Raw genomic sequence first — 12,536 nt, 5'->3', positions numbered from 1 at the left:
TACGCATTGCTGTGAGCAGATCCTGCCGGCCGACTCGACGCGAGCTGACGCTCACGGCAGCGTCTCGGTCCGGAGCTCCCCGCTGCCAAACCGCCTGCCCATCGAATACTCATTTGCTGCCAACACTTCGTAAGCTCTCAGCGGCGCTCCTAAAAAGTCGGAATCGTGTTGCGCTAACACGGTAGTACTTACTCATCCGTAGCTCTGGTCAAGGACTTGAAGCAGCAACTTCTGCCCCATCCTGCGACTTATGGTAGACGTGCTGCTCTGCCATTCGGGTCACCGGCGGCGACTCACAGACAAGGATGTGTTCTCATTCGTCAGTACTATGATGCCAATGCGCAAGGGACTGCATGGTTCAGCCGAATGCACATGTATACGGTTGGCGGGTGGGCGCAGGTCTAACTTCGTGCCTCAGCCACTGATCGGGTCTTGCCGGGGTCCTCAGAGTGACTACGTTGTAACGTCTAGTGATGGTAATGGTCTATATATTTTCCCATTATCGATACTGTGTGTGATATCCGCGCTTATATCATGCTTACACAAGATACCTTTGGCAAGCAAATCATCCATTGGAATACCAAAATGGAGTATGTACCTAAGACCGTTATCATGATAAGATGGCTGAGCATATGGTATCAAGAAATAATTGGGTTGCGTTTACTTGGCGTGTCGTACACAACTTAATGTGCCAGCCTGTATATGTGCAACTTTACTAATATTCTCAAGCACATCATGATGCACAATTACTATGGTATTTGACTGGCTATATTTACTCAAATTGTACTTTAGAAGGAGAACGTACAAGGCTAGAGGGAGATATATATGGAGTTGAAAGATGTGTATATTTACAGACTCGAAGCAGGACCTTACGTAATCGGACATTGGCATAGTACACTTTGCGCTGTCGCACCTCAAGCCTTCAGATCTCAGTGCTTGCATATTATTCCTGAGAAGCGAGTAACTCATTTATTTGTATCATATGGCGCGAATACTGCTCATACCTTGAGAATATAGCATAGGTCTCCAAGCATCTATCACTCAGTTATGGTTACATAAGCGCCCCATCTCCCATGCCGCCGATGCCGTCGAGCAGAATTCAGCCCTTGTTTAGATTACGTAATGGTCTGTCTGAGGCTCTGTCACGCTGAGATCTATCACGGGGTACCACACGAGGCAGGAACCCATATTTAGTTACCATATCTTGACCTGCGCCCACCCGCCAACCGTACATGTAGACTATAATCAGGCAAGTCCGAAATTCTCGGAGAAACCAAGGCGATCTGACAATTCCGAACGACATGCCAAGGTATGACTAGCGTTCTCGTACCCACTAGCGGCAGAAGGGCAGGCACATACACACGACGAATATGGCACGCTCCACCTTGCATCCGCACTCTCCCGCACAAGGCTGCACACACGACTACGCATCACGCGCGTGCGTACGCCTTGACGAGCGGCGGCGGCTGCGCACCCCTATCCATCTCGTCGCACAGGAACGGGCGCTGCGCAATCATCCACACCTTGCGGATCGGCACAGCGAGCTCCGGGCACACGTCTCCGAGCAGGCCGGAGCGGCACCCATTGCGAAGACTGCCACGCAAACTCCCATTCGACACAGACGCCTTGAAGAAGGGGGTTAGGAGTATGGTGGGGACATGATGGGCGTTCAGTGCAATTGAGACTCACGTCGGATGGCAGGCGTGTTGATGTAACGCAAACGCTGAAGATGTTGAATTTGACGACCATAAACTCGATCAGAACGATCTCGATCTGCAAGTGCCAATCAAGCGCGTCAAGAGATGTTGGCTCCTGTCGCTCTTGTCGTTCCCGGCCTTCTAGCTGCCGCCCCTGCTCTTTAGAGAGGCCGAGTTGGCCACATTCCAGCGCCACTTGCGAGTGTGGTCTGTCCAGTTCGATCCTCCTTCAAGTCATCATCCAGACCATGCAGTAGCTTTTCTCGATTATCCGAAACACAGCGCAGGATAGTTGAAACCAATGAACGAGGATTCCAGTTAAGAGCGCGTGAGAGGTTCTGTCATTTCCTGAGCCAGTGGCTGCCAAGTACCGCCCGCCTCGACCCCCAGTCCTGGTCATCCGGAACTGGGAAGGCATACCGCCTGCAAGCTATCAAGGCGGCCTCTTGCGCGACACTTACCACGAGTCCTCAACCAGACGACACATACAAGCAACTTATCTGCAAGTCGTGCTCAAATGCCTCTCGATCGTATGAAAGAAGACACTGACCGTAGTTTCGACGCCCTCTTACAAACCCGCACTCAAAGTGCTGAAGTGTAAGTCGCACGTTGTCCATGCACTACAGGTTTCGGGCGGGCCTGGTGCCCAGCGCGGATGGCGCTGGGTGGGACGAGTCCTCATACAGCTGAGCCCGCGTCGGTTGTCCGACGACGAGGTAGGCTAAGACGGGGGGAGAGGGGGGAGCCAGCGAACGTAACTCCCTCCGACCCAGCACGTCTAACCGTACTTACGTAGGCTCGAGATGGGATTGGGAGCAGCGGGACGTCTGCGGCCTGGTCGCGCTCACCCCACAGGACGAGTAGTAAGGACAGATGCTCGCCAGCCATCGAAATTCGAGCTGACACGCTCGCGACACCATCTGACGCCAGCTAGGAACACAACAGCGAGGAGCAATGCTTGTCCCAAGAATTCAGATACACTTCTTCGCGTGCCGAGGAGGCTGTGAGTCTGAGTCGCGAGTCGCCCAGCCCGGACGAATAATAGAGGGCGGCGACGGGATAGGGGTCGACAGAGTAGACTCAGTAGAGAGTGGTGATATGTGCGTTGCTATTAGAGGGAGAGGGCGGGTCTTCTATCGGAGAATCGGATAGCTTAGACCAGTTTCAGCACGCCACGATGAACACGAGTGAGGCTAATGTCCAAAATAATGTCAAAATAATCATACAAAATAAAGCTAGGGGCTACAGAGTCGACGCAGTATATGTACAGGATCCATCGCGATACCCAGTCCACCAATGTTCGACGTTCAACGTCAACGACCAAGACTGAGCGCCCGCCCGGCGGCTTGATTAACAAGTGCGCTCTCCAGGAGGGCCATTATACTGGTCTAGTATACCGTGCCTTTGTATTTCGCGTTCGTTGCATGGCGTATCATGAGGGATAAATAGGGATTCTTAGGGTTGAGACGCGGTCGCCACGTGCAGTCTCAGACTGCGCGCGCTCCGTCTTCATCCTCGTCCGCGTAGCTGACGACCGACACTGGGCGCGGGCCACTCGCGGGCTCCGCTTCGTCGTCCGCAGTCTTGGCGTACCGCACAGAACGCGAGATGTACGTGGGTGCGGGGCTCACTGCGGTTGGGCGCGGCGCGTACGAGGGAAGCGCCTCCTGCGGGCGGGTCAGCGTGTGGCCTGCAAACATAGGTAGGTCAGCGAGATTATTCAGCGACGCCTCACACAAGGGAGGGATATACGCACCACGTGCGAGGGCCGCCTTCTCGCCCTGCCGCCCGAATCCCATGCCACTCTTCTGGCTGAGGAGCGTCCCGCTGCGCGTCGCCTCCGCGCCCTTCTCGTCCCACGCAGAGGTTCCAGAGCCGCCCGTGCGGACAGCGGTAAGGAAGGGACGCGGGCCTGAAGTGAGAGAGGTACGCGGGAGCACCTCGTCCGTCTCGCGCCATGACGCGATCGCGCGGCGGACCTTCGCCTTCTCGCGGAAGATGAGGCCGAGGAGGATGTTGAGGCAGCCGATGGAGAAGAGGAAGAACGCGGAGACGAGCGAGAACTCGTCGACGTGGTGTGAGAGTACGGCTGCGCCGAGTCTGCACATTGTTAGGTGGAAGCGGATGTATCAGAGTTGTGGTGCCACTCACAGGCATTGGATGACTCCCAGAGCACCGAGCCCGAAATCGTTTCCAAGAACAGGGAAGTAGCGGCTGAAGAACGCGGAGGGCCACTCGATTTCGGAGAGGATAAGGACAATGACTTGGAAGATGATGAGCAGTCGGTTGAGCACAGCCCAGAATGCACCGGCGGGCTGGTTCGGAACGGTGCTATTACTGTTGCCAAATCAGAAGTTAGCCAGACAAGTGAGCATAGGGGACGTACGGAACATATTCCATTTCGGTACAATCAATGGTCGTTGTAGAGTTGTTGGTCCCTGAAGCAACGTAGTCTGTCTTGCCCGCGGCAATGAACGCGTTCACGGCCTTGATGTCTTGGACGAGAGTGACGATACTGCTTGCAAAAAGAAGCAGCAAAGCAATGATGCTCAGCGCGCGAGCCACGTTGAGGCCGATGAAGATGTCTACAAAGATTATTTAGCGCACAACACCTCCTCAGAAGGATTTGACGTACATCCTCTAGTAGATGGCATTGTGGAAGATAGGATTGGATAGGCGTGACAGTTAGGAGAATATCAATAGCAAAAGGGGCGTGCCGGCGCAGAAAGAATGAGGGCTACTTGAGCAGAGACCAAGAGCTCTGCTGACGCTTGAAACCGGAAGACTGTAAGGAATGTGGCGAGTGTGAGTGGCGACGGTGGGGAAATTGGCGCAAAATAAGTATCCTTGGCTGGCGCCGGGTGCATACAAGCGTATTGTACTGCGGTCGTTGTGGTGGCGGCATTGTGACAGGTATGGCAAAGGACAAAAGGCTCTCCCACCGAGAACAATGGACAACGTCCAATTCGGCTTTGGCCGGGTGCAACAGATCACATGACCGCGTCAACGCGCGCCGTGCAGCGCCATTGATTATTTGGAATAACCCTTCCTATTTCTCTTACTCTTCGGACGATATCTAAACTTATGAGCGTTGATTCCGTCAGGGTCGAAGCTCCTAAGTCATCCATCGGTGGTTCAGTCGTTCGGGATGAAGATTTCTGGCTCTCAGATGGCAATATTGTCCTCGTCGTGCAGACAAGAGCCTTTCGTGTTCATAAGTCTGTGCTGTCGCGCAGCTCAGATGTCTTTCGCGATGTCTTTGCACTGTCACAGCCTTCAAACTTCGAGCAGTTTGAGGGTTACCCAATGATCTCGTTATCCGATCAAGCGGTAGAAGTTCGGCACCTCCTACATGCGCTATATGACAGCGGCCAGTGCGTGAAAGCCTTCCACTGCCGCCTACCATTCACATCCTTATCCACAACGCTCGTCAGGTATGTCATGCCAGACCAACGTATGGAATTCTCTGTAGTTGCCGCCCTCATCCGCCTGGGCCACAAGTACCAGATGACTGCTCTTCGTGACGCCGCACTCGCACGCCTACAGACGTGCTTCACGACCAGCTTCGCCGTTTGGGCCGAGCTCACGCGCTACGAGCCGCACAGGAGCGCATCGATGAGCTTCCGGCGCCGCGACGCCATTGCCGTGGTCAACCTCGCGCGGCTTACCGGCACCGCCTCCGTGCTGCCCGGCGCGCTGTACCTCTGTTGCCAACTCAGCGCGCAGGAGCTCGTGTCTGGCGTGCATGGGCCCGACGGCGTGTGCGAGCGGCTAGCGCCTGATGACCTCGCGCGGTGCATCGACGGCCGGTCCGCACTCTTGTCGCACACGGCACACGTTGTCGCGCGAATCCTATCCCCCAGCGTGAGCGTGCATTGCTTCGAGCCGCCGGCATGCCGCGTGACCCTTGAGGCGTGCCTACAGTCTTTCCAATCGCCGGAGTCGAAGGCGCTCCAGTCGCACGACGTGTTGCAGTCGTGGGAGGACGCGTTCGACACATACGGCGTCCCTATGGAGCGGCTGTGCGAGAAGTGCTTCGATCTTTTGTGGCTGAGGGAGTTTCAGGAGAGGCAGAAGATCTGGAAGATACTGCCTGAATTGATGGGCGTGGAAGTGCCGGACTGGCTAGCGAAGTCCGAGTAATCTGGACGAAAGTCACTCCCTCTGTCTCTCATTGTTTATTAGATGTATTGACTCACGCGTAGCATCCCCCTCGTGATACTATCCTTTCGCAGCTACCCCATGGTGCGATTGCCTTAGTAGGCATTGATGCTAACTCATGTTGTTCAGACTTCGCCTCAGGATGTAGCAAGTACGCGGCGCCACTGTGCATGTAGTCGTCACGATGAAAACATTAACTGCGATGTACTCGGTACGTTGACATGCGAGTTAGCCTTCACTCGCCTTTCTTTGTCCGCCAATTGCTTCTTCCTTGTGCACTAGGTACAGTATGTGCCGCAGGATCGTCTCCGCGAGGCGGCCAACATTCACAGTAACGGGAGACGATATTGAAGCTGACCGGTGCTTGGTCTCCAATAGGTTCCGTCGCCACAGGCAGGGGCACTGTTGTGAGTGTAACATCGCCACTTTCGTATCAGTACGCCACCGCGACCGTTTTGAGCAAATAGTGCCTATTGTTCCCTTTAACACGTGTGGCAATCATTGGATGCTGCGGTTGCTCTCAAAGCAGAAGCAGCCCGGACGTATAAAGCCGCCACCCTGTTCTTCTTGTCTCCTTGCCCTATCACCCTGCCACTTCAATTCCTTGGCCCGTGCGCAGGAAGGTCGTGCGAGTCTTCTGAACGCCATTCTCGAGGTTTCTACAAGTCGAGCCTCGTTGTTCACAAGTGTCCTTAGGTCTTAGCCAGATCGACCCGCCGTCATGATCCAAACGCCAACTCTCACAGCCGCCCGTTGCCTGATATGGAGGCCAAGGCGGTTGCTAAACCCGGGCCTCATGTGGGATCTAATCAGGTACGAGGGCTGCTATACACACTGGGCTATGCACCCTCATGCAGATCTTCAAGGTCCAGCACACGGACGCTGAGGCCAGATTCTTAGCTAAAGTTCTTCGATATGGATATTTCCTTAATATCGCCTGCACCGTCCTAATTAGGCACGTGAATGACTATGCTCGCGCGTCTGAAGACCCGGAGACACAAAGGGAATGGAATAGAGTGGCGTTAGCCTTGGGCATCATTGCTCGGGTGCCATCGGCAAGCATGCTGACATTCCTGCCTTTTCTGAACCACTCTCGGCTGGACGCTGTCGTTCGCTGTGCATCGTCTACTGTGGCCACTGCTTCTCAGCGCATTGAGACCGAGGCGAGAACATGACCTCTATCGCATGCTTCGCGGGCGCTGAGAGATTGACATGTCAGCCAAAAGCCATCGCTCCAGCCTTGCCAACCTGTGGCGAGGACAGCAATATTCTGGAACGTTGCCTTATCGCGGTTTGTGAAGGTCCGCACAGGAACCATATTATGTGCTGGTGGTTCGCTCTCGTCTTGTGGATCATGCTGTACGCGGACTGTGCCAACATCACTGAAGAGGAGAAGATGAAAGTGGTGTTGTGCTCCTCTTACTTTGGGATCACTCGTTTATGCGCAGATGTGTGTTGGGACTTTTACAAGTGGTGCAAGCGCAGGGCGGCATCTCGCGTCAATGGTCGTGTGTAATAGGCATAGCTGCTAGTACTGCCTCCCATGTGTCTGACAATATATTGTACGTCTCCACGAGGTTGATGCGCGCAATCATATCCATGCGGAGTCAGGACCAGTGGCTTGACTAGCGGTGGCGTCCGGCCAGGCGCTGAATTGCCCGTGCCAACAAGCGGTGGCGTGGAAATATGGAAGCAACACGCACTATGCGTATGCAATCAGTGTATTGAATTATCGTGTCGTACGCCCTTGCTCAGTGGGTTTGGCTCCGAAGTCCAAAAGGCTGGTGCCTGCATTTGTAGTCCGTCTGGCTTCGCCATCACCCACAGAAATACATGCGCTCCTATTTGTAGAGCGCACTTCCCTCTAATGGGTGTTAGCACCTACTCGCACGTTCTTGAGCCATTATCCGTGCCCTCTTACAAGCGTAAAGCAGGGTGCGCCGCTGGAGCACGGATCATATTACCGAGAACGTGCACAGGCACGCCGCAGCTTAATGTTACGGTCCAAGCACCGGCAGCAGCACTCGCAGTGGCGCAAGCTTTCCATGAGGCTATTGTCTCGCTTTGTGGTGTCGGCTTACACATTTACCCATCCCCGCCACAGGCAATAATTGTAAAAACGGACCGTCGATCCTGTGCCTGTCAGAAACGCCCGCGGTCCCGTGTATATAAAGCCAGTTGATTTCTCGTCCTTGCCTCCGTCCTGTTTGCCGACAACCGTCTGGCAATTGGTCCTCTCTCCTTCCCTAAGTTTCTCGTTCACGTTCGGTAAGTTCACAGTGCTTTGAACATTACCCCTGTGACGTCTGCTTTCATATCTCATCATCGCTTTTACACTTCAGCATATTACGCCACATTATGGATCAGAGTGATATCTCGCGTCGTCGCCGGCCTATTGTAGCTGCTCCTGGCCCAGAAGCAGAGTCCTCCATCGATCCCGACAAGGTACGGCTTTAATTATACAAACTCGAGCCCGCTTGCTCAAATAACACCTGAAGGATGAGCTGCGAGATCGCCGTCAGAGCGATGAGCTGTTGTCCAACGTGAAGGAAGTATCGGTGGCTGCTGTTGCCACCCTCCTCGCGATCTTATGCATGGTCGGAGGTACCCGGATCCTAGCGCAAGCGCAAGCGCATCAAGACCCGCAGACAAAGGAGAGGCTGACGACGCTTGGGACGGTGATGATCGCGGCGTCTCGGCTGTCGGTGAACGGCGTGCCCACTGTCCTGCTCGCGAGGCTTGGTCCTCGAGTAAGGGCCATCATCAATGGGCGGGAGACCCCTTCCTTCGTGGCGCACTGGATTCGCAACGCTGTGATGGCAAAGTTGCCCAATGTGGCTGCCGCTCTTTGGCGACGTGGGCAAGAGGTGAGAGCTGGACGCTTGTTGCATGTTTTACGGGACTGATACCTATTCACCAAGGTCGACTCGGCGGGCCCTGACAACAACAACGACGTACGCATCGCATTCACCGAGGGTGATGCGGCGCTTGCTGTTTGCTGGCTCTTCATGGCTTGTCTGTGGATCTCCATGATCATTGATAGCGCTGACATTGGCGGCGAGAAGAAGGAGAGACTGGTGATTTATTCCTGGTGCTTTGCGGGCATTGGTCCATACATGTTTGGGTGGTGGAAGCTGTACAAGAGGCACCAGCTCCAGGCTGCTCGTATGTAACATGTGCATAGTGTTGTGCACTGCATGCAGTGTCTGATAATACACTTTGATGACCGCATATCCCCATCAGGCTGGTGCAAGTGGCCATAGACTTCGCGCTGGATTAGTGTCTTGATTTGATTTTGACTGACCGTGTTGACAGCCACATTTACGGCGGTTGCGCTGCGTTGACCACTACCACGATCATGATAGGGTGGGTGTCTGTTCGTGTGATATCGGCGGCCTTTGCCATTGACCCTGAGAGATTACCTGTTTTCGAGAAGCCATGAATTGGCGTTGATAGACAAACAAGGGGTTGCATAAGTGGCTCGCACCATGACGTCTCGGCGCAGACGGCAGCTGGAAGGTCGGCGACGGCAGAGACAAAAGGAGCTAATATCTGCTGACGTGTTTGATCACCTGCGGATCTAGATCGGACGACTGCTGCGATCGAGCCTGTCTCATCTTCAAATTCAACACTAACACTATCAGCCGGTGCATTGCGTCAAATGCCTCCAATCCATCGCAGGTCCAAACTGCACACGATCGTGATCACAACATCATAATCTCTCCCCGAGCGCATTTATAATCGTCTTGTGTCGAAGTGGTGTTAGCGGACTCGACGATACTGCGGCCGGCTTGAGAACCCGTGCCGTTCCATGACTCGGCACTCTCCACACCGGCGAGTATGTAATACTTGACTTCCATTCTCTTCTCGCAGAACGTTGTCTCAAGACTTCGCCGAGCATCACGGAGTCCGCATGCGCGAACGCTCGACCCTGAGCATGCACCAACATATAAGAAATACTCACCTGTATCTTTGCACATTTACCCACGCGACCTCACTCTTCTCCAAGACACCACAATGTCCGTGATTGCTTGGGCTTTCGGCGCCGCGCTCGTCGCCTTCAGCTGTTGGAAGCTGCTCAAGATATCCGGGTTACTGCAGCCATACATGTCGCCGCTCGGTGACATCCCGGGGCCACCGAGCCCAAGCTTCCTGTACGGAAACATGCATGAGATCCAGAACTCCGAGACCAGCATAGTGCGCGAGCAATGGGTCGACATGTATGGACCGACACTGAAGTACAAGGGCTGGTTGAACGTAACTTCATGTTCGTGCTTGCCTGTCCAGACATATGTTAAATCATGCGTGTCCAGGTCGATAGGCTATATACGCTCGACACCCGTGCAATCCACCATGTGCTCACTCACTCGCATGATTACCCGAAGATGGAGCTATCCCGCTATTTTCTGACACAAGTCACCGGGAACGGTAAGCGTTGAAGCTCTGGATAGACGACACTCATAGACAAATACACCCACAGGCCTTATAGTTGCTGAAGGTAAGAATCCCCACTCTATGAAGTGGCAATGATCATGATGAGTCACAGGCGACCTGCACCGCAAACAGGTGGGTCAAGACACAGCTTCTTGACAGTGTTTCACTTATGTTCTCTCGATGCCTTGTTCGAACAGAGACGCGTCATGGTAGGCACCTATTCTACAAAGGTCAATTAAACCTCACCTTCGCTCATCTGACAGAACCCGGCATTCGGCCCCACGCAGATCCGTGGCGTGACCAAGATCTTCGTGGATAAGGCGCACCAGGTATGCACTCCGCCGGTCCCGCACCTTGATGCGCTATCGCTGTTCGTTGATGTCTCTCCTCCGCTCTGAATAGTTACGGGCGCTATGGACCGCAACACTCGAGCTTACCGGTGGGCCGGCGCGTATCGACGTGCTGAGCGGGCTCACCAAGGTCACACTCGACGTCATCGGGCTTGCAGGTACCACCCCTTTGCCCCCTCACTACACCTCTTCCGGTAGAAGCTGACACGCGCGGTAGGCTTCAACATCGACTTCGGCTCACTCAATCCCAACGGGCATGCTCGTCACAGCGAGCTCACGGACGCATTCAACGTCATGTTTGGGGCGCTCGGCGACACGCGCACGAGCCTCTTCCGCGCGATGAAGGCATACCTCCCGCCCTTGCGCCTGATCGTGGGTGGCCGCCTCCGTCCTCTGCTCCTTTCTATATCGTGGCTGAATGTCTCGATTCACAGCCAGACAGCACATCAGCGCGCGTCACCGCCGCTCGAAAGGTGATTGACCGTGTCGGAATGCAGCTTATTATGGAGAAGAAGGCCGAGGTAATCAAGGCCGAGCGGACAGGCGAGAAGGATACTCTCCACAGCCGGGACCTGCTGACGCTCCTCATCCGCGCCAACATGAGCACCGACATCCCGGAGAACCAGCGGCTCTCAGACGCGGAGGTGCTTGCCCGTACGTCTGCATCACGTCCTTCCACGTACCCAGCACGCTGACAGTTCACCCCTGCGCGTATCCGCTGGCCTGGACTGCAGAGATCCCGACGTTCCTCGCCGCAGGCCACGAGACGACCTCCAACTCGACTGCGTGGTGCCTGTATGCGCTCGCACAGCACCCCGCTGTGCAGTCAGCCCTGCGCGACGAGCTGCTGTCAGTGCCGACGGACAGTCCGAGCATGGACGACCTGAATGCGCTGCCATACCTCGACGCGGTCGTGCGCGAGACCATGCGGCTGCACGCGCCGGTGAGCTCGACGATGCGCTACGCCGCGAAGGACGATGTGATCCCTCTCGCCGCGCCGTACACGGACCGGAACGGGGAGGTGTGCGATGGCATCCGGTGTGTGCAGCGTGTGTTTGCGTAGTGGTGTGGATGCTAACAGGAGGTGTGGCGCAGGGTGTCGAAAGGCAGTCCCATCATCATCCCGATCCTTGCGATGAACCGATCGAAGGCGGTGTGGGGCGAGGATGCGCATGAGTTCCGGTGCGTCGCTGCTTTCTCGCTCGCGCGGAACGCACTTGTTGATGATACCCCCATGTGGCCAGCCCAGAGCGGTGGGAAAGTACCATCGAGACGGCGCAGCACATGCCGGGTGTGTGGGCGCACATGATGAGCTTCCTCGGAGGGCCGCGTGCGTGCATCGGGTACCGCTTCTCCCTTGTTGAGTGCGTATACATTCCTCTGGCTTCCCCTGTCGTTGGGCGACGTGTGTCCAGAGGCTGACCAACTACGCTCAGGATGAAAGCGCTGATGTTTGTGCTTGTGCGTGGGTTCGAGTTTGAGCTGGCCGTACCGATCTGCAAGAAGCGGATGCTTGTGCAGCGGCCGTTCGTGTCTGACGAGATGGACAAGGGTGCGCAGCTGCCGCTGCTCGTCAAGCCGTACGTACGCGCGTGATGTACAGTCGTGTGTGCAGCCTGCAGGGAAGAATGGAAGACTTCCGATGCAAGGTAGAGCATGCCATATCTTCCATATGTGCATTCACCTGCCCTTCTGCGGGTTAGTGAGTATGCAGGCTCTGGTCATACCTTTGCATGTCGTTCGGACATTTCGTCGATCCCGTTGTATCTGTATCTGTATGAGTACCAGGACAATTGTAAACAGACCAGTGGTGTAGTGACCCCAAGAATCGCTGGAGCCGGAGTATAGTGACATGAATGCATCTGATTGACATCTTATGGAGCGTCCTGGGCGG

The 12,536-nt window shown here is 55.1% G+C and overlaps 5 protein-coding genes across 5 annotated transcripts; 3 read left to right on the top strand and 2 right to left on the bottom strand.

Annotated features, from left to right (window-relative positions):
- Window positions 1–1,430: 1,430 nt before the first annotated feature.
- Window positions 1,431–2,585, bottom strand: POSPLADRAFT_1060960 (hypothetical protein; the record flags this gene model as incomplete). Its single annotated transcript, XM_024481324.1, has 3 exons — window positions 1,431–1,625; window positions 1,690–1,773; window positions 2,490–2,585. The coding sequence occupies 3 exons, from the start codon at window positions 2,583–2,585 to the stop codon at window positions 1,431–1,433; spliced, it is 375 nt and encodes a 124-aa protein (XP_024334681.1).
- Window positions 2,586–2,886: 301 nt separating this feature from the next.
- Window positions 2,887–4,590, bottom strand: POSPLADRAFT_1185299 (hypothetical protein). Its single transcript, XM_024489139.1, has 5 exons — window positions 4,333–4,590; window positions 4,084–4,282; window positions 3,849–4,034; window positions 3,454–3,797; window positions 2,887–3,387 (listed from the first exon to the last, which is right to left on the bottom strand). Exons 1-5 carry the CDS (start codon window positions 4,349–4,351, stop codon window positions 3,185–3,187), a joined length of 951 nt encoding a protein of 316 aa, XP_024334680.1. The 5' UTR covers window positions 4,352–4,590; the 3' UTR covers window positions 2,887–3,184.
- Window positions 4,591–5,138: 548 nt separating this feature from the next.
- Window positions 5,139–7,033, top strand: POSPLADRAFT_1049639 (hypothetical protein; the record flags this gene model as incomplete). Its single annotated transcript, XM_024479809.1, has 4 exons — window positions 5,139–5,836; window positions 6,159–6,265; window positions 6,566–6,671; window positions 6,814–7,033. The coding sequence occupies 4 exons, from the start codon at window positions 5,139–5,141 to the stop codon at window positions 7,031–7,033; spliced, it is 1,131 nt and encodes a 376-aa protein (XP_024334679.1).
- Window positions 7,034–8,216: 1,183 nt separating this feature from the next.
- POSPLADRAFT_1049638 (hypothetical protein) lies at window positions 8,217–9,202 on the top strand (the record flags this gene model as incomplete). Its single annotated transcript, XM_024479808.1, has 4 exons — window positions 8,217–8,303; window positions 8,357–8,725; window positions 8,780–9,023; window positions 9,174–9,202. 4 exons carry the CDS (start codon window positions 8,217–8,219, stop codon window positions 9,200–9,202), a joined length of 729 nt encoding a protein of 242 aa, XP_024334678.1.
- A 673-nt stretch (window positions 9,203–9,875) lies between these two features.
- POSPLADRAFT_1060956 (hypothetical protein) lies at window positions 9,876–12,238 on the top strand (the record flags this gene model as incomplete). Its single annotated transcript, XM_024481323.1, has 13 exons — window positions 9,876–10,115; window positions 10,172–10,286; window positions 10,339–10,356; window positions 10,405–10,424; window positions 10,490–10,501; window positions 10,556–10,621; window positions 10,695–10,800; window positions 10,860–11,014; window positions 11,077–11,296; window positions 11,377–11,680; window positions 11,738–11,824; window positions 11,887–12,006; window positions 12,079–12,238. The coding sequence occupies 13 exons, from the start codon at window positions 9,876–9,878 to the stop codon at window positions 12,236–12,238; spliced, it is 1,623 nt and encodes a 540-aa protein (XP_024334677.1).
- Window positions 12,239–12,536: the final 298 nt, after the last annotated feature.

Source organism: Postia placenta, assembly GCF_002117355.1.
Source record: "Postia placenta MAD-698-R-SB12 unplaced genomic scaffold POSPLAscaffold_16, whole genome shotgun sequence".
Classification (NCBI taxonomy): Eukaryota; Fungi; Basidiomycota; class Agaricomycetes; order Polyporales; family Adustoporiaceae; genus Rhodonia; species Rhodonia placenta.
The sequence above is the reverse complement of the archived record's forward strand: the minus strand, read 5'-3'. Positions and strand labels throughout refer to the sequence as shown.

What these genes read in the sequence shown, in the direction of transcription:
- POSPLADRAFT_1185299 (XM_024489139.1), bottom strand. An exon ending in CTGGGAGTCATCCAATGCCT is followed by an intron (nt 3,798 to 3,848) that starts GTGAGTGGCACC and finishes AACAATGTGCAG; the next exon opens with ACTCGGCGCAGCCGTACTCT. An exon ending in GAAGGCGGCCCTCGCACGTG is followed by an intron (nt 3,388 to 3,453) that starts GTGCGTATATCC and finishes CTATGTTTGCAG; the next exon opens with GCCACACGCTGACCCGCCCG.